Source organism: Ostrinia furnacalis, unplaced genomic scaffold (genome assembly GCF_004193835.3).
Source record: "Ostrinia furnacalis isolate ACB-3 unplaced genomic scaffold, ASM419383v2 OfSCF6924, whole genome shotgun sequence".
NCBI classification, from domain to species: Eukaryota; Metazoa; Arthropoda; class Insecta; order Lepidoptera; family Crambidae; genus Ostrinia; species Ostrinia furnacalis.
In genome coordinates, this window is record NW_021137163.1 from 72,607 (window position 1) to 92,272 (window position 19,666).

A 19,666-nucleotide genomic window follows, 5' to 3' on the forward strand; every position below is an offset into this window, starting at 1 on the left:
CAGCAGCCGGCGTAGGAAGTGGGCGTCGGCGGCGGCGACGGCGCGCGCCACGCAGCTGTCGGCTTACTGCTAGCCTTGTCATACCACTTGTCTCCTAGCGTGCATATTAGCGCCCAGACTATATCTCACTTAACATCAGGTGCGAATGTGGTCAAATACCCGCTCATTCTCACTTTAGCGGGTGGGTTAATTGTCTTCTCAACTGTGTGCAACTCAACTCAACTCAGTTTGGGGGTTGTCTCCTAGGCTCTGACTGCTTCACCTTGGCTTTTCAGCCTTCCAGCTTTCGCCTTGTCATGCCACTTGTCTCCTTGTCTCACTTTAATGAGCGGGTTAGCACCCAGACTATATGACGCTCACTTTAGCGGGTGGGTTGTCTTCTCAATTGTGCAACTCAACTCAGTTGTGTTTCCTAGTGCCTCACCTAGAATTTCTAGTTCACCTTGACACACTACTTATCTCCCTCAGTTCTTAAAGCTTACCTTAGCGTGCGGGTTGGCAGCGGGCGCGTCCGCTGTCGCGCCGGCGGCCAGCAGCCGGCGTAGTAGGCGGGCGTCGGCGGCGGCGACGGCGCGCGCCACACAGCTGTCGCCTTAACTTTGAGCAACTCAACTTAGCGGGCGAATTGATACCTTGATTGGCTAAGTGCGATTCACCTTTGCGAGTGACTTGTCTCTTTAGCTCCGTGTATTGCTTCGTCTCGGTTTTGAACGGCTCACTTGCCTAGGTTGTGACTGGGCTGCCTTGACGTGATAGCTTGCAAGTTGTCTCTTTGAGTCTGAACTGCCGACCTTCGCTTGGTAGTTCTCCTTGTCTCTATGTCTCACGTTAACTTATGGGTTGTCTCTTCAACTCTCGTGTTACTTGTCTCTGTGTACTCTGTTCTCACCTTAGCGTGTGGGTTGGCAGCGGGCGCATCCGCTCGAGCGCCGGCAGCCAGTAACCGGCGTAGTAGACGGGCGTCGGCGGCGGCGACGGCGCGCGCCACGCAGCTGTCGGCGCCGACGCGCCGGTCCAACGCTACGGGCCGCACGCGCTGGCTGCCCGGACCGCTGTCCTGCACACAATCAAAGTAATTCACTAGCTGACGCTGTATTTTTTACCACCAGAAAACAATTAGAGCATGTGAATTAAAACTTCTTTAGTATGACTCCAAAAATTTACAATAAATTACCACAGACACTAAAAGACACAAATATTCAGATAAATTGTAAGATTCTTGACTTTTTTTTATGTTTAAATGTTTATGAAATTGTTACTGATTGGACATTACTAAATTACTAACTTACTTTTTATTTTATTAAATTTATACTAACCTAATACGACTCAATGATGTTATGTAAATTTGTACGCCGACCTTGGGCCACACATAGTGATACCGACTACTTAATTTTTAACACCTGTAATATGTAATTTACCTATGTTCCACGAATAAACGAATTTTGATTTTTTTGATTTTGATTTTGATGACGAGTCACGATCGCATCAGATCGATGAGATGATTCCACCCGATCCGGCGTCGAACAAGACTGAAACCGGATCATCAAAACATGTGCTTGCTGATCCTGACCCCTTCTATTCTTCCTGTAGATGTCGTAAACGACGATTACACGACAAATATACGAAACATCAGGCCTCCTCACTTCATCTGGTTAAGGCCCAAAGTAAATTAATGTGGATGCAAGCAGAATCTAAAAATGACCTAATAATGATGATGAAGTGATGAGATATTTTTTTAAGTCCCGTTGGATCATCGTGGTAAGCTAAATATGCTTGTATCACGATTCACGAGTGAGCTCGCCACAATAGTCCAGCGGCGGCGAGGACCGAACCCGCGTTCCCCGGATCACGAGTCGGCCAGTCCGACCGCTTCAACGTTCGGCTATCGTGGTTATCGTGGCTAATAAGTAATACATTATCCCATCAAAAACAATACTTGTCAAAAAAACCAAGTCTCGCAACTCAGTTGTTCTACGGTAAAAAGTTGTGAGATCCATGTAATACCAAGTCCAGGCCANATTAAAGTCGAAGTCAAACATTCTTTATTTGTGTGGACCTATATTAACGAGAGAATTTCGCGAAGCTTCCCGAACGCTGCCCAGCCGAGTTGGATTCGACGATTAACCTCTTTCTCGAAGTTGGACCTACCTAACTGGACTGTTTGTCCCAGGTATACATAATTGTCAACAACTTCGAGTATAGTGTCTCCAACCTTCAGAGGAGTGGGTACAACACGGGCATTTGACATAATTTTCTTAAGGCTGGGCAGCGTTCGGGAAGCTTCGCGAAATTCTCACGTCCGAAATACCGCAGTGTCTCAAGTCAAAAGTGTTTGACCAGTGTGTGTTGCCAGTGATGGTGTATGGCTCTGAGACGTGGTCGCTTACTATGGGCCTCATAAGAAGGCTCAAGGTCACCCAAAGAGCGATGGAGCGTGCTATGCTCGGAGTTTCCCTGCGTGATCGAATCAGAAATGAGGAGATCCGTAGGAGAACCAGAGTGACTGACATAGCCCGCAGAATCGCTAAAATCAAGTGGCAGTGGGCGGGGCACATAGCTCGAAGAGNGCCCGGATCCAAATCGGTGACCTCCACTTTTTTCCTTTTTTTACTACCCCTCCCCATCGTCTTAATAAACTTTCCTAACAACAAAAATCTAACAGATTTAGTTTTATTAATTTAAAACTTTCGGAAGCGCGCCTTGCCACTTCGAAGTTTCCCGCCTTTTTTTCACACAAATTGATTGACAACAATCAACTCAAGTCACGTGACTTCAAAATGTCAGTGCAGGTGCGTTCAGAAACGTCACCGGGTAGGTATTTGTTCAGACGCCTTTTTTAGAAAGCAGCGCTGGGCGCTGCGTTTAGATACAACCCGCGAGTAAGGGTAAGGTAAAAAAATAAAAACAACAATCTGTTAAACATTTTCGAATTTGTATTCTCAAAATGATACACCAATGAATTTTGTCTAACCATCTACCAAACACCCTGTATAATGCGTCGACGCCGGTACTGCGTCACTATTATAACACTTGGTGAGATAAAATAGCGTAGGAAATTAATCACACCGACATCACAGGAAGAATCACAATCACATTGACAAATGTCAAACGTCAAACAAACCTAAAAGCGGTTCTGCGCATGTCAAGTCTTCACGGCCTTTCTGCGAAGTTGAGATTGAGGACAATCTGGATAAAACTTTCTGAATTTCTGAACGGTCTCTTGTCATCTTGTGACGCCTAGAGTGCATTCGAGTTCTAGTTTCCGGTCATTCTGAACGCGCGAACAGAAAAATTTTACCTACAAGGGGACGTTTCTGAACGCACCACAACTTTTTTAGGCAATGGCATTCGCTATAACAGCAAAAAAAAAGAAAAATTATAACTTTTTGTTTTATGTAATATTTAAAAGGCGTAAACCATACTCGAGTCGTACGTATTACGTGTTAATCTTGTTTTTATAGCGAAATATCAATATAATCGTTGACTCGATTAATCTATCGACAAACGTTTCCGGCTCCGCAGTATCTTGTCACTTATCTAGAGGACTCTTTCTTACAAAAGTAGTACTCGCGCGCAATGAATTAATATTTATTTTGATCTCTGAATGATTGATGATTGTCAATAGTTAGTAAATATTTTAAAATATTAAGTAACATGTTTTAAATAAATCTATTAAAAGTGAAAGTTTACTACTTAGACATCTACCCTATGTCATGCAGGGAAATTAAGACTTTGGTAACATCCTAAAAACCTTAGATTATACAGAGACCGAACTACTACTCAAATCTGGATAAATTCTCATTGTTTTACCTACCTTAGGATTTGGATATTTACAACTACAACTTAAACTAGGTATATTCTAAATTTTTATGCAATCAAATATTTTCTCTTTATAATATTGGTGTGGATAATTACTGCGGATTCACTACTGTTTCTCTTTTCATGTATTAAACTTTAGCATGTCGGCCGTTTGGTGTAGTGGTTCAGAACGGACTAATATGCCGAGAGGTCCCGGGTTCGATTCCCGGCCGGGCAGAAATTGAAATGATGAATTTTAATTTCTGTGACGGGTCTGGGTGTAAATATGTATAATATGTATGTATTTAATTAAAAAAAAGCATATAAGTAGTATATCCGTTAAGCTAGCATCCATAACACAAGCATTGAGTTGCTTACTTTGGGGCTAGCTGGCGCTGTGTGAAATTGTCCAAAGATTTATAAAAAAAAATTATAATAAAAATAAACTTTTTTAAAAACAAGCTTTTATTCTGAATTTCGAAAGTTTGTATCGCGCATGGAATTTATTCCTCTTTTTCTCTGTTTGCGCTACAAGCTTTCGAAATTCAGAATAAAAGCTTGTTTTTAAAAAAGTTTATTTTTATTATAATTTTATTTTAGGGGCTCAGCAGCAGACATAGAATCAATTTTCATTTTACAGAAAAGAGCTGTTCGGGCAATATACGGTCTTAAACCACGTGACTCGCTTAGAGAAGTTTTTAAAGAAATCAATATATTGACTGTGGCTTCGCAATACATATTTGATAACATTATGTATGTCCGTAAACATATACATTTATTTACTAAGAAAAGTGACGTCCACTCATTTAACACGAGACATAAGAATAAACTTGCTGTTCCATCATTTAGGTTGCATAAGATAGGTAATTCATTCTTGGGGAAATGTATTACCATATTTAACAAAATACCACACAACCTTGTCGAATTGCCAATAAACAAATTTAAGATACATATAAAAAATACCCTTATGTCCAAAGGGTACTACAAGGTTCGAGACTATATTGATGACAAGGATGCGTGGTCAGTTCAGTCTGCACATATTTGATGTACTTAAATTTGACTATTCTTACCTTTAGATAATTCCTGGCAATAAGTGGTGACTGAGTTTGTTCCGGCGTTTCTTCTCAGCACTTGCCATATGTTTGTCTCGAAGCGCTGGTAGGGCCCAAAAGATAAGGAGACATGTAAAGTGCCCCATAAGGGCTACCTTTTTCTTTTTTTATTATTTTCTATTGACGTTCATAAGTGCCACTTGTGGTCTAAACTGAATAAATATTTTTTGATTTTGATTTTGATTTTGATTTACTGGTTTGTCTAATGACGGCCGGTAAAATGGTAGAGGTCGCAAATGTACAACCAAACTCCTTGGCCGCGCGCCTGGCTGTCGAGAAACTTCTTTTTTTATTTTGTGTATTTTACTGATCTTGTCACTTTTTTCTCTTCTCTTGACTTTTCGACTCTGAACTAAAAACATGTAATTTAATTTTTCATTCCACAAAGCCTTTCAATCAAATAATCTCTCGTAGTGAAAGACGTGAATTTCGTTCACTGCTTCTGCTAGACTATTGCTCTGATTAGCTGCGAGGGTCCATGGCACCTGTAGAGGGTCGGGAGCCTAGTGCCGTGGCTATATGGGAATGATGGGAATGAGGTCCTTACTGTAGTGACTCTTGCCACGGGAATGAAGTCCTTACTGTAGTGACTCTTGCCACGGGAATGAGGTCCTTACTGTAGTGACTCTTGCCACGGGAATGAGGTCCTTACTGTAGTGACTCTTGCCACGGGAATGAGGTCCTTACTGTAGTGACTCTTGCCACGGGAATGAGGTCCTTACTGTAGTGACTCTTGCTACGGGAATGAGGTCCTTACCAGAGCGACTCTTGCTACGGGAATGAGGTCCNTAATAAAAATATATTTATAAAAAAAAGCTTTAGCATGTTCAATTGTTAGTAGCAATCATTTTGTAGTTACGGAAGAGTGGCTCCTTCTGACACAAATGGAAATGCACTTAAAATAATGAGTCAACCTTTGTTTTTAGTTATAAGAAACTTTGATACTGAAATAAAGTTATTTATTATTTATTTATTTATTTACTGACTGACTCAATCGTCATAAAATCTCAGAAACTACAAGTGCTAGGAGTCTCAAATTTTGCATGGAGGTTCATTTTAGAACGTAAGTGCTCAATAAGGCTCGGCGCAAATGGGCCACCGATCACAGGCACCGGTGGCCAGCGACGGCGACTTAACACACTTTTTAATATATTTCGTATAGACGCGCCGCACACGTGTGTCCGGCGGCGGCCACTCGCTACAGTAGTGTTTGCGACTCGCCACTTATGGTCACTACGTGCCACACAAAACGCCGTCGCCCGCCACTGTCGCACTGCTTCACCCCCCGCTAGAGATGGGTTGGATTAAAATACCTAATCCAAATACCTATTCCGAATATTTTTAGCAACGAGCGGGTTATAAAATGTGGCGGCTTCCAGGCACCGGTGGCTGTCGCTCGCTTCTGACACTCTTAGAAATGCGGCGGTAGCGCGCGACAACCACAGGTGGCTGTGGTTGGTGGCCCATTTGCGCCGAACCTTAGACGGGATTTTGCAAGATTGTAAAGCGGGATCCACGCGTACGAAATAAAAAAAAACAAGTGCGTGTCGTGGCACGCGCAATGTAGGGTTTCGTAGTTGTCCTTCTTTACCACAATATATTTCAGAAGCAAGCAATTACTTCGTCTAAAGTCACTTTTAATATTTTCTGCTAAGGAATTCTTAAACTGATCTATCTTAACCGCTATAGTTTTCCTTGAAAGTTCATAAAAAGCACTATTATCATGAATTTTTCCAGATTTTTCAAACCAACAGTTTAGTTTTTTTAAGGGGGCTGGCGCCCAACTCGGACGAAAATTGGCACTTTAAACATTAACATTTTGCTAACGGATCCCTAAATCGAAAAATGGTCTTAGGCCTTGTCAGGACTACGGAACCCTAAAAGTGACGTACCCACTCGTCGTCGCTGTTCTGCCTGGCATCGGCGGCCGTCAGTCCGTCGTCGTCCGTCGTCAGCTGGATGCGCGTCAGCAGATTGTTGGACAGGATCTGCAATACATGGCTAAGATCACCACCATCTCAAGCATATTCCCGGTAATATTGCCTCAACTATAAATGATGATTTATTTGCATTTGAAAAAGGGTATATTTACAATGTGAATTACAAGAATGTCCAAAAGTATGTCAAATTACATTAGAAAAAAATTAATTCACAGTTTACACAGCAACAAAAGGAATAAACAATAGTTAATACATACATGTCAAAATAATGAGAAAAACTATAGCTACATTCCAATAAATATTACTTATCGCAACAAATATTCCTAATAATTTCCCACCAATATTGTTGCTAAAAAGCGTGGGCAGGCCTCCTACTAGGTGGACCGACGATCTGGTGAAGGTCGCGGGAGGTGCCTAGATGCGAGCGGCGCAGGACCGGTCTTTGTGGAAATCCTTGGGGGAGGCCTTTGTCCAGAAGTGGACGTCTTTCGGCTGAAACGAACGAACGATTGTCGCCAAATATGGCAACATCCTTCCAATTATTCCCGGTAATATTGCCGTAACTATAGCAACATTCCCGTTATAATATTGCCGCAACATTTACAATATTTATGTGAATATTGAAGCAGCATTAGCAGCATTAGCCAAACGGTAAAGGTGTCGGATTGGCCGTCTTGAGATCCGAGGAACGAGCTTCAAAGGGTTCTTTCAAATTAGGCGTTTTGAGCTGTATGTCAGTCGTACGTTTGCGTTGCCGCACACTGTTATTAACTGATTGTCATTTTTATTCCAACGCAGTTGTAATAAAATTTTCAGTGTGCGGTCCTGCAAACGGACGACAAACGTCCGTCTCAAAACGTCTAATTTGAAAGAACCCAAACCCTGCCTGTACTACTACACGGGAATGAGGTCCTAGGATATCACACACATTTACCAGCGGCTCCCCAACTAAAAATATTGAAAAAACCAACATAGTAATGTTCAGTGATGAGTTAGGCAAAAATATGGGCCAACTGATTAATAGTTATTTGGGACAAAGTGTGATCAACCATTGTTTACCGGGTGCTTCCTATTTACAAATTATGAGAAAAATAACAAATTATTCGTTCTCAATAAATACCACATTAGTAATTTTAATGGGAAATAGGGGCAATGTAGGCAAAAAAGACCTACTAAATATTTTTGATAGCTTATGTTTACTTAATGTAGATAAAATAATTTTGTTCACATTCCCCTACAGTAGAAGCTTGCCACAGGAGGAAAATAATTTAAGATATAAATTGAATTTGACATTGAATACACTGACATATAATCAATGCAAATTCCATGTAATTGACATTAACAATTATTTAAAAAATAAATGTTTATTGACAATAGATAAATATAATTATCTAAATAAATATTGTAAAAGACGAATAGCGAATTCGCTATCATATTTTATTAAATATTTAGCCATTAATTTGGCTAGCCAAACTGCTTTTATTGAGCAGATGAGGTCCTTACCAGAGCGACTTGCTACGGGAATGAGGTCCTTACCAGAGCGACTCTTGCCACGGGAATGAGGTCCTTACCAAAGCGACTCTTGCTACGGGAACGAGGTCCTTACCAGAGCGACTTGCTACGGGAATGAGGTCCTTACCAGAGCGACTTGCTACGGGAATGAGGTCCTTACCAGAGCGACTCTTGCCACGGGAATGAGGTCCTTACCAAAGCGACTCTTGCTACGGGAATGAGGTCCTTACCGTAGTGACTCTTGCCACTAGATTTCTTTTTTTTTTATGTGACAGGAGGCAAACGAGCAGACGGATCACCTTATGGTAAGTGATCACCGTCGCCCATAGACACCCGCAGACCCAGGGGCGTTACAGGTGCGTTGCCGGCCTTTAAGGTGAAGATACGCTCTCCTGAATGAGGTATCCTTGCCGGAGTGAGTGTTACTATGGGAATGAGGTCCTTACTGTAGTGACTCTTGTCCTTACCAGAGCGAGTCTTGCCACGGGAATGAGGTCTCCTTACCGAAGTGAGTCTTACTATGGTAATGAGGTCTTTACTGTAGTGGGCTCACCAGGGTCCGCAGCCCCTCGAGACGCAGGTGGCGGCGCGCCGGGCAGGCGGCGTGCAGCAGCTGCGCGCGCACGGAGCCGCCGGAGCGTGCGCGCGCGCGTGCCGGCGGGTGCGCGCAGTAGCACGCCAGAGGATCGCCCTCTGTCGAGCCAAAGTTCTCGATCTGCGTGCCGAGAGCGAGTGGGTTGTAAAGGCCGGCCGCCGAGCAGATAGAATTTCGTCCAACGACCCCAAGCTACCCATCCTTATCGCTCGTGCTTAATTATATTGCCGCAGTGAGTGTGCGAGCGCGACAGTAATATAATTATGCGCGAGAGTAGCTTGGGGTCATTGGACGAAATTATATCTGCTCGGCGACCGGACTTTAGTCATCGCTAAGGTTATGGCCAGACTAATAGCTGGGATAAAATTGCTCATGGTTCTAAAACTTTAACACGAGGCACAAAGGTTTAAAATGATATTGTAAACATACATTTCGGGATGGTTAATGACACAATAAATGTTTTATTGATTGATTGATTTGGTAATGGTTACCTGCGGAAGACTGGGCCAACAAGTGATCTCATTGTGACTGAGGTCTAACTGCCGTAGACTCGTAGGGTATGACGTCACGTATGACATCGACCTGCAACAACATTCAACGTGAAAGGCCAACAGTTCTACGAATTATGTGCCCCACCCACTGACACTTAAGTTTGGCAATTCCAGTCTCCTATCGATGACTTCGGTCGTCTTACGGATCTCTTCATTTCTTATTCTACGGGAATGAGGTCCTTACCGGAGCGACTCTTGCCACGGCAATAAGGTCCTTACCAGGGCGACTCTTGCCACGGGAATGAGCTACTTACCAGAGCGACTCTTCTGCGGTAATGAGATCCTTACCAGAGCGACTCTTGCTGTTGGAATGAGGTTCTTACCAGAACGACTCTTGCCACGGGAATGAGGTCCTTACCAGAGCGACTCTTGCTACGGGAATGAGGTCCTTACCGGAGTGACTCTTGCCACGGGAATGAGGTCCTTACCAGAGCGACTCTTCTGCGGGAATGAGGTCCTTACCGTAGTGACTCTTGCCACGGGAATGAGGTCCTTACCGTAGTGACTCTTGTCACGGAAATGAGCTCCTTACCAGAGCGACTCTTGCCACGGGAATGAGGTCCATACCAGAGCGACTCTTGCCACGGGAATGAGGTCCTTACTAGAGTGACTCTTGCTACGGAAATAATCCCTTACCAGAGCGACTCTTGCCACGGGAATGAGGTCCTTACCGTAGTGACTCTTGCTGCGGGAATGAGGTCCTTACCAGAGCGACTCTTGCTGCGGGAATGAGGACCTTACCAGAGCGACTCTTGCTACTGGAATGAGGTCCTTACCAGAGCGACTCTTGCTGGAGCCTTACCGGTGCCTTATCGGAGCGAATGTTGCCACGGGAATGAGGTCCTTACCAGAGCGACTCTTCTTCCGGGAATGAGGTCCTTACCGCAGCGACTCAGGTGTCGCTGAGTCGCGTGACAAGTCACGGGAATGTGCACCTTACCAGAGCGACTTTTGCCACGGGATTGTGCGCCTTACCTCAACGAATTATAAGCCATATTAAGCCGCGTGAGCCGCGGCGCGCGGCAGGCGAGCGGCGGCGGCACGCAGGTGAACTGGTTGTGAGCGAGGTTGAGCGAGGCAGGTGACTTGTCACGGGAATGTAGTCCTTACTGTAGTGACTCTTGCCACGGGAATGAGGTCCTTACCAAAGCTACTTGTGCTACGGGAATGTAGACCTTACTCTAGTGACTCTTGCCGCGGGACTGTGCGCCTTACTGTAGTGACTCTTGCCACGGGAATGAGGTCCTTATTAGAGTGACTCTTACCACGGTAACGAGGTCCTTACCAGAGCGACTCTTGCTACGGGAATGAGGTCCTTACTAGAGTGACTCTTGCTACGGAAATAATCCCTTACCAGAGCGACTCTTGCCACGGGAATGAGGTCCTTACCGTAGTGACTCTTGCTACGGGAATGAGGTCCTTACCAGAGCGACTCTTGCTACAGGAATATGAATTTTATCAGAGCGAATGTTGCTACGGGAATGAGGACCTTACCTCAACGAATTATAAGCCATATTGAGCCGCGTGAGCCGCGGCGCGCGGCAGGCGAGCGGCGGCGGCACGCAGGTGAACTGGTTGTGAGCCAGGTTGAGCGAGGTGAGCCGCGAGCCGGCGGCGGCGGGCGCGGGCGACTCCAATGGGTCGAGCTCGCCACGCCACGCGTGCGGGCGGCGGGCTTCCGACCAGCTGTTGGTAGATAAATTATTTCGTGAATACATCCAGTGGGTCTAGATAAGTGACACTTTTTGATCGAATCCAAGAGCTTACTCGTTGTGGATAAAAAAAAATTTTTTTGGTCCTACCTTTTACCACAGAATAATAATAAGTACTACGTACAGAAGGTTTACTTCGCGAAGGTATTTAAAAAAATGCATGCTCAATGTCATTAACAATATGGTGTAATTTAGCTTGTTTCAAGAGTCAAGCACCATTTTGTTGACAAACGTCAGTTATCGGTACTGCGTCAAAGCCATAGGGCTGACTTCGGTAAAATGATATGTGACGTGAGATGCCAAACTGCAGAAAATGGCGGAGGAAATACATGATTAAGCATGAATTACCATGAATAAATTTAACCACTTATTTACCTCTCAGTGTCTTCAGGTAACTTCAAAAAGTACATTCTGTGTTTTTATTATTATTTAAGCAGTTAAATACTACACAGTATTTAGTACACCATTTTCTTTATTTATTTTTTCCATCATACGCAAGAATACGCGTGCGTGAGTCAATGTTCGCTCTTATGTGAGGCCTTGTCGAATAGTATCCTGTAGGTGGGCCATCGTGCTTGTTTTGTTTTCGATGTAAACTCGCGGAGATGAACAGGCCTGCTTTTACTTATTCAAACTGTGTGTGTCATTTCTTTTTTATGTTGGAACCAAAATAAATGTTTTTCTTTCTTCCAAATCCGTTGTAAATCCATGCAAAAAAAAGGCTTTCCGACCATTTTTGACATAAGAACAGTCAAATTTTGCAACTTGTCAATAGGGGCTGGAAACCTAGATAACCCATCAAACTTCAAGAGTTCGCAGAAGACCGCGTACCAAGTGATTTCTATTGTTCGTTTGATTTTTTTTTTAGATTTCGAAGCTTGAAGGGCTACAGTAACATTCGTGAAAGTGTTATTAATTTAGAATTTTGTCGATACTTTTGTTTAGGTGTCTTAGGTCAACACTCCTTTCGGTAGAAATTTTCTTCTGATTACTTTTATTGAGAATCCAATGACAGTTTAATTTTCTACTCAGAATAACTCGTACTTTTTGGTCAATTTTAAGTCCAGTTGTAGATCCTGGCTGCATACAAGTTGCAGTGAGAGAGTTTTGTATGGCTCTTGCCTCCATAATTTATATCTTCTGTAGATCGGCTACACACACAAGTTGCAGTGGTTGCAGTGGGAACGAAAGAGTTTTGTATGGTTCTTGTCTCCGTATTTTAAATCTTATTTTCTTATCATAAGGTCGTAAACCAATGATCAACATGTGATAGTTAAAAAAACTCACACAGCATGTCCTCCACGGCCGGCCACTACAACGGGCGCGTCGTCGTCGGGCGCCTCGCTGTCGCTGCGCTCGATGGACGGACTGCGCGACGAGTTCTTCTGCGGACGAAGGCATATTATCAGTAATAGCACAGTGGGACAGTATGGCCCAGGGAGGACAGTCTGGGCTAGGGAGGGCAGTCTGGACCAGGGGGACAGTCGAGCTCAAGATGACAGTCCAGCTCAGGGGGACATTCTGGGCCAGGGAGGACAGTCTGGACCAGGGGGGTACCTGGTCCAGACTGTACCTTTTTAGCTAGACTGTCACCCCTGGGCCAGAATGTCCCCCCTGAGTCAGACTGTCACCCCTGGGCCAAAATGTCCCCCCTGAGCCAGACTGTCCCTCCTGGTCCAATTGCCCCTCTGAGCAAGACTGTCCTCCTGGGCCAGACTGTCACCCCTGGACAAAATGTCCCCCCTAAGTCAGACTGTCACCCCTGGGCCAAAATGTCCCCCCTGAGCAAGACTGTCCTCCTGGGCCAGACTGTCTGTCCGGACCAGGAGGACAGTCTAGAACAGGAGGAGACAGTCTGGCTAAAAGGGTACAGTCTGGACCAAGGGTATGTATGGCTCAGCGGGGACAGTCTGACGTCGCACTCACCGACTGGTCTGCGCTGCGCTCTGCGGCCTCCGGCTCGGCGGGAGGCTGCGGGGACGCCTCGGACGGAGACAGCGCCGTTGGGCTGCTGCATTCACTCGTATTCTGGAAAATTCCAGTCTTTTAACAACAGGGTACGTACTTTACAATACAGGCAACAATAAGTGACGATGTTTAACTACCGATTATAAACTTGTTTTAGATTTTAGACAGTTAGTCTAATAAAATCGCCGCCCAAACTACTTCAATGAGCGTATTAGTGCAGCGCTAAACGCACGCGCTGGCGATTCATCATTTTTTGAGAGAATTTTGAGTCTAAACGACTCGCACTGGCAATTAATGCTGTCAGTTAACCAGGCAGTGGTTTCAACGATGCTTTGGTATGACACTTAAACCAGCTCTTTGTCTAGCCTAGTTTGTTGTTGGACACGCCACACAGGCAGGCGGCATGTTGTTGACACTCCAGCGGCGCCAGCCCGGCAGCCGGCTTGTTGTTGGACACGTCCAGCGTCGTCAGCGCCGGCAGACGACTGTCTCTGGTACTACTCCGAGTCTAGCTTGTTGTTGACTGACCTCGTCTCCCGCCGGCAGCGCCCTCAAGTGGTTGAGGGCGGCGCTAAGGTCGCGCAGGGCGGCCGCGGTCCATACAGCTGGCGGGAGCTTGTTGTTGGACACGTCCAGCGTCGTCAGCGCCGGCAGACGACTGTCTCTGGTACTACTCCGAGTCTAGCTTGTTGTTGACTGACCTCGTCTCCCGCCGGCAGCGCCCTCAAGTGGTTGAGGGCGGCGCTAAGGTCGCGCAGGGCGGCCGCGGTCCATACAGCTGGCGGGAGCTTGTTGTTGGACACGTCCAGCGTCGTCAGCGCCGGCAGACGACTGTCTCTGGTACTACTCCGAGTCTAGCTTGTTGTTGACTGACCTCGTCTCCCGCCGGCAGCGCCCTCAAGTGGTTGAGGGCGGCGCTAAGGTCGCGCAGGGCGGCCGCGGTCCATACAGCTGGCGGGAGCTTGTTGTTGGACACGTCCAGCGTCGTCAGCGCCGGCAGACGACTGTCTCTGGTACTACTCCGAGTCTAGCTTGTTGTTGACTGACCTCGTCTCCCGCCGGCAGCGCCCTCAAGTGGTTGAGGGCGGCGCTAAGGTCGCGCAGGGCGGCCGCGGTCCATACAGCTGGCGGGAGCTTGTTGTTGGACACGTCTAGTGTCGTCAGCGCCGGCAGACGACTGTCTCTGGTACTGCTCCGAGTCTAGCTTGTTGTTGACTGACCTCGTCTCCCGCCGGCAGCGCCCTCAAGTGGTTGAGGGCGGCGCTAAGGTCGCGCAGGGCGGCCGCGGTCCATACAGCTGGCGGGAGCTTGTTGTTGGACACGTCTAGTGTCGTCAGCGCCGGCAGACGACTGTCTCTGGTACTGCTCCGAGTCTAGCTTGTTGTTGACTGACCTCGTCTCCCGCCGGCAGCGCCCTCAAGTGGTTGAGGGCGGCGCTAAGGTCGCGCAGGGCGGCCGCGGTCCATACAGCTGGCGGGAGCTTGTTGTTGGACGCATCTAGTGTTGTCAGCGCCGGCAGACGACTGTCTCTGGCACTACTCCGAGTCTAGCTTGTTGTTGACTGACCTCGTCTCCCGCCGGCAGCGACCTCAAGTGGTTGAGGGCGGCGCTAAGGTCGCGCAGGGCGGGCGCCGTCCATACAGCTGGCGGGAGCGCGCGTAGTTTGTTGTTGGACACGTCCAGGGTCGTCAGCGCTGGGAGACGGAACAGCTCTGGCGGTAACTCTTCGAGACGATTGTCCTGGACAAAATGATATAATGCACAAAATGTATTATCGTCAGTTGCGATCAGACGCGAAACTGTCTGTTGGGTGATGGTGTTGGTCCTTCGAGCCGGATCTTCGTCATTTGGCGATGAGGTGGACTGCGTCAATGAAAACAACACTAAAGTCCAGGTTTGTTAACGAAAAAGACATTTTTTTTTACTTTTTTTTAAAATAATTTCACAAAATATAAAACTGGCACACGCCATGTTTTTTTTTCTGTATTTTATCTACGACTGTGGTTGCAATTAGACATTTTCACACGTTATAAGACTATTTGCTGGTGAAACTCTGGTCCACTAGGTGGACCGACGATCTGGTGAAGGTTGCGGGAATTGCCTGGATGCGAGCGGCGCAGGAACGTTCTTTGTGGAAAATCTTGGGGGAGGCCTTTGTCCAGCAGTGGACGTCTTTCGGTTGAAACGAACGAACGAACTCTGGTCCAGTCGCAATTTTGATTGCAGAAGATGCACATTAGTTCATTGCATAGTTTGTTCTATTGTCTAAACTTGTAAGACTTTTCGCCTACCTGTAGATACAAGTCTTGAAGCGCAGGCGCCGAGTACACGTCGAGTTTGGCGCGCTTTCTGAAACATACATTCAGAATGAAAAACGTATGAAAAACTGCACTAAAAGTTGAGAGAACTTGAGAGCCTACTTCGTTTTAAAATAGGAAGGTAATGATAATGACGATGATGGTGGGGATAATGTTCTTACTTGCGCGTGCGCCCCTTAGGTTCTTCATCAGGTGGGTCTCCGCTTCGCGGGAGGCGCTCCAGTTTATTTTGTGCCGCGTTCAAGTACCTGCCACGAAATAAGCATGTTTTATTTAATTTATTAAATATCCATTTTCATATCTTTTAGTCTGTGGTTTGAGTTTTGACAGAATCTTTGCACTCAAAAGTGATTTTGACTAACGTCCTTGGTCAAAGCCACTGGAAAAAACATTCAAAAGTGATATTGACCAAAGGCATCAGTCACAACCACTTTTGACTGATTTTTGCAGTCAAACGTGGTTTTGACGGATTATGAGTTTTGACTGTAACAAATACACCAAACTTATGCCTGTATTTTCAATTGATTATCCTACTACACTTTGGTAGGTGTTCAAACAAAAAGAGTGGATACTACTGCTCAAACGCAACAACCATCTTTTAAATCCTTCTCCATTCTTTCTTTCTGAGCTGAGCTGCTCACCTTAAGCTGACGAGCGTGAACAGCTCACCAGGCAGCGTCCTTAGTTCATTGTTGGCCAGGTCGATCCTTGTCAGAGCCAGAAGAGCGCCACCCTCGCTGCCCAGGCGTTTATTGACGCGTAAAGCCGCTGCACGTAGCCAGGACATCCTGAGATACATGACAGTTATTAAAGAAAGCTCCTTCATTTAGATAAATATGTGTATTACAACTCGATCGAGCTAACTGCACACTCCTCTGGAATGCGACTAAGGGGATGAATATCACCTCATAAGGGGATGAAAATTAACTACTAGGGGGATGAATATCACCTCCTAGGGGGATGAAAATCACCTCATAAGGGGAATGAATATCACCCTCTTAGGGGATGAAAATCACCTCCTAGGGGGATGAAATACACCTCCTAGGGGGATGAGTATCACCTCATAAGGGGATAAAATTAACTCCTAGGGGATGAATATCACCTCCAAAGGGGATGAAAATCACCTCCAAAGGGAGATGAATATCACCTTCTAAGGGGATGAAAATCACCTCCTAGGGGGATGAAATACACCTCCTAGGGGGATGAGTATCACCTCATAAGGGGATAAAATTAACTCCTAGGGGATGAATATCACCTCCAAAGGGGATGAAAATCACCTCCAAAGGGAGATGAATATCACCTTCTAAGGGGATGAAAATCACCTCCTAGGGGGATGAATATCACCTAATAGGGGATAAGTATCACCTCCTAAGGGGATGAGTATCACCTCCTAACTAAGGGGATGAGTATCACCTCCAAAGGGGATGAAAATCACCTCCTAGGAGGATGAAAATCTCATCCTAAGGGATGAAAATCATCTCCTAGGGGAATGAATATCATCTTCTAAGGGGATGAAAATATCCTAATAGGGGGATGAAAACTCCTAATAGGGGGATAAATATCACGTCTTAAGAGGATGAATATCACCTATTAAGGGGATGAATACTACGTCTCAAGAGAATGAGTGTCACCTCTTAAGGGGATGAAAATCACCCCCTTAAGGGATGAAATGGGTCCAAAGTTAGCACCTGATGGCGGGCAGCGGGCACTTGAGCTCGCGCCAGTTGACCATGACGGCGGTGGAGGGGCACAGCGCGCTGTACGTCAGCGCCGCGTCCTGGTCTTTGGTCCCGCGTCCTTGGTTTTTGAGGAAAATCACCTCCTATGGGGATGAATTTCACCTCCTATGGGGATGAAAATCACCTCCAAGGGGGATGAATATCACCTCCAAAGAGGATGAAAATCACCTTCTAGGTGGATGAAAATCACCTCCTAAGGGGATGAATATCACCTAAGGGGATGAATGTCATCTAAGGGGATGAATATCACCTAAGGGGATGAATATCACCTCCAAAGGGGATGAAAATCACCTCCTAAGGGGATAAAAATCTCCTCCAAGGGGGATGAATATCACCTCCTAAGGGGACGAGTATCACTTCTTAAGGGGATGAAAATTACCTCCAAAGGGGATAAAAATCACCTCCTAGGGGATAAAAATCACCTCCTAAGGGGATGAAAATCACCTCCAGGGGATGAAAATCACCTAATAGGAGGATAAATATCACGTCTTAAGGGGATGAATATCACCTGAGTATCACCTCATAAAGGGATGAAAATCACCTCCTAAGGGGATGAATATCACCTATTAAGGGGATGAAAATCACCTCCTAAGGGTATGAATCTCAAGAAAATGAGTGTCACCTCTTAAGGGGATGAAAATCACCCCCTAAGAGGATGAAATGGGTCCAAAGTTAGCACCTGATGGCGGGCAGCGGGCACTTGAGCTCGCGCCAGTTGACCATGACGGCGGTGGAGGGGCACAGCGCGCTGTATGTCAGCGCCGCGTCCTGCTCTTTGGTCCCGAACACCGCGTCCGAGACTGCGGACTTGTTCAGCTTGTAGTCCGGGTCTGGGTACGCCTGTGGAGATTCACAAGTTAGTAGTAAGTAATGACGGAGTTACAATCGGAGACAAAGGACAGTTTAAAGTCTAAGTCGAAATTAAATAGCAAAAGTCAAAAACCAAGTCAAAGTGAAACTCTAAACTCAAATGTCAAGTCAAAAACAAAGTCAAAGTTAATGTCAAAACTCAAAAGTCAACGGGAAAGTAAGTAGATCAATTTTGAAAGTCGTAAAAACAAAAAAAAACTGATTTCAATGCCACAATTGAGTCTGAGGCTGAGCCAAAGCTCAAATTAAAGTAAAAATCATGATCAAAAGATATGGTATAAAAGTCAATATCGAAAGTAAAAAAACTAAAGTCAAATAAATATCTAAAATCAAAGCCAAAGTCAAAATGACAAGCCAATGTCAAAGTCAAAGGTCAGTTTAAAGTCAAACCCAATTCAGAACCGAAGAAATATTTGCGCACTACCCACTAATTGCCATATATTGTATTTATTTGCTTCCTTTCTTCATAAAAGCTATGCAAAAAATAATTTTATATTTTATGATGTTCAGTCTAATTTATAATTAGCAACAATTTAGGTAGGATACTTTATATGTAGCTAAATAGACATCTTAAGCCGATTAGTTTATAAGTGTTTAAATTCAACGTAGCTATTGTGTTGTTTCTTTTTTATGATTTAAATTAAATGATTATGTTGCATGTTTTATAAAGACGTACTATTAAGTCTATAAAAAACGCTAGCTTTTAAGTTATCATGTACTAACTAAACATGTATGTATGTCAATTATGCAAATAAAGAAATTCCAAAATCAAATCAATCAATCAATTCAGAACCGCAATTCCAAATCAAAAGCTCCTTAGTAGCCAGCAAGCTAGCGGCGCCTCCGCCAGCGCCGAGCGGTCGTGCCTTAGTGGCCAGCAAGCTAGCCAGCAGGTCCGGCAGCGCCGAGCAGTCGTACCTTAGTGGCCAGCAAGCTAGCCAGCAGGTCCGGCAGCGCCGAGCAGTCGTACCTTAGTGGCCAGCAAGCTAGCCAGCAGGTCCGGCAGCGCCGAGCAGTCGTACCTTAGTGGCCAGCAAGCTAGCCAGCAGGTCCGGCAGCTGGTGTCGCGCGCACTCCCGGACGGCGAGTCCGTGCGGGTCGGAGGCGCCGGCCGCGAGCAGCGCCTCCGCCAGCGCCGTTTGCCGCCCACGCACCGCCAGCGCCAGCGCCGACCACGGGAGATCCCCTGCGAGAGACAGGTTATATGGAAAGGCAATACTTAAATTGTTTACCGATTTGGAACAAAAATTATATGGTCCTTCGAGCCGGATAATGGTCCTCCAAGCCGTACAGTGGAGTAAAATCTACAGTATGCTCTTATACAATAGTTACAATAATTTTGCTCAAATATTATCATGAATGGTAATGCCAATTAAATTATTCCTAAGTTGCACAGACTAACTGCGACTTAACTACATAATTGCTTACCTTTGATAAGGAACCCTTAAATAAATCACCCTCCTTGTGGCGCAGTCGGGTAATGATAAAGATAATTATAGATTATAAGCAACTAGTATACTTACTATCAGCGCTGCAGCCGCGTTGGATGGC

The 19,666-nt window shown here is 45.5% G+C and overlaps 1 protein-coding gene and 2 long non-coding RNA genes across 3 annotated transcripts in view; all 3 read right to left on the minus strand.

Moving 5' to 3' along the window:
• The window catches only part of Lrrk (Leucine-rich repeat kinase), a 33,729-nt gene that overhangs the window by 2,482 nt on the left and 11,581 nt on the right, over positions 1-19,666 (minus strand). The window contains exon 9 of the mRNA XM_028318486.1: positions 890-1,057. Within this exon, the coding sequence (XP_028174287.1) occupies positions 890-1,057 (168 nt within the window). The remainder of the gene's footprint in view (positions 1-889; positions 1,058-19,666) is intronic.
• On the minus strand, positions 6,803-8,998 carry LOC114362909 (uncharacterized). The gene is made up of 2 exons (XR_003656725.1): positions 8,916-8,998; positions 6,803-6,898 (listed from the first exon to the last, which is right to left on the minus strand). It is a non-coding gene; the product is annotated as an uncharacterized LOC114362909 (long non-coding RNA).
• LOC114362908 (uncharacterized) lies at positions 14,554-15,697 on the minus strand. The gene is made up of 3 exons (XR_003656724.1): positions 15,668-15,697; positions 15,480-15,537; positions 14,554-14,928 (listed from the first exon to the last, which is right to left on the minus strand). It is a non-coding gene; the product is annotated as an uncharacterized LOC114362908 (long non-coding RNA).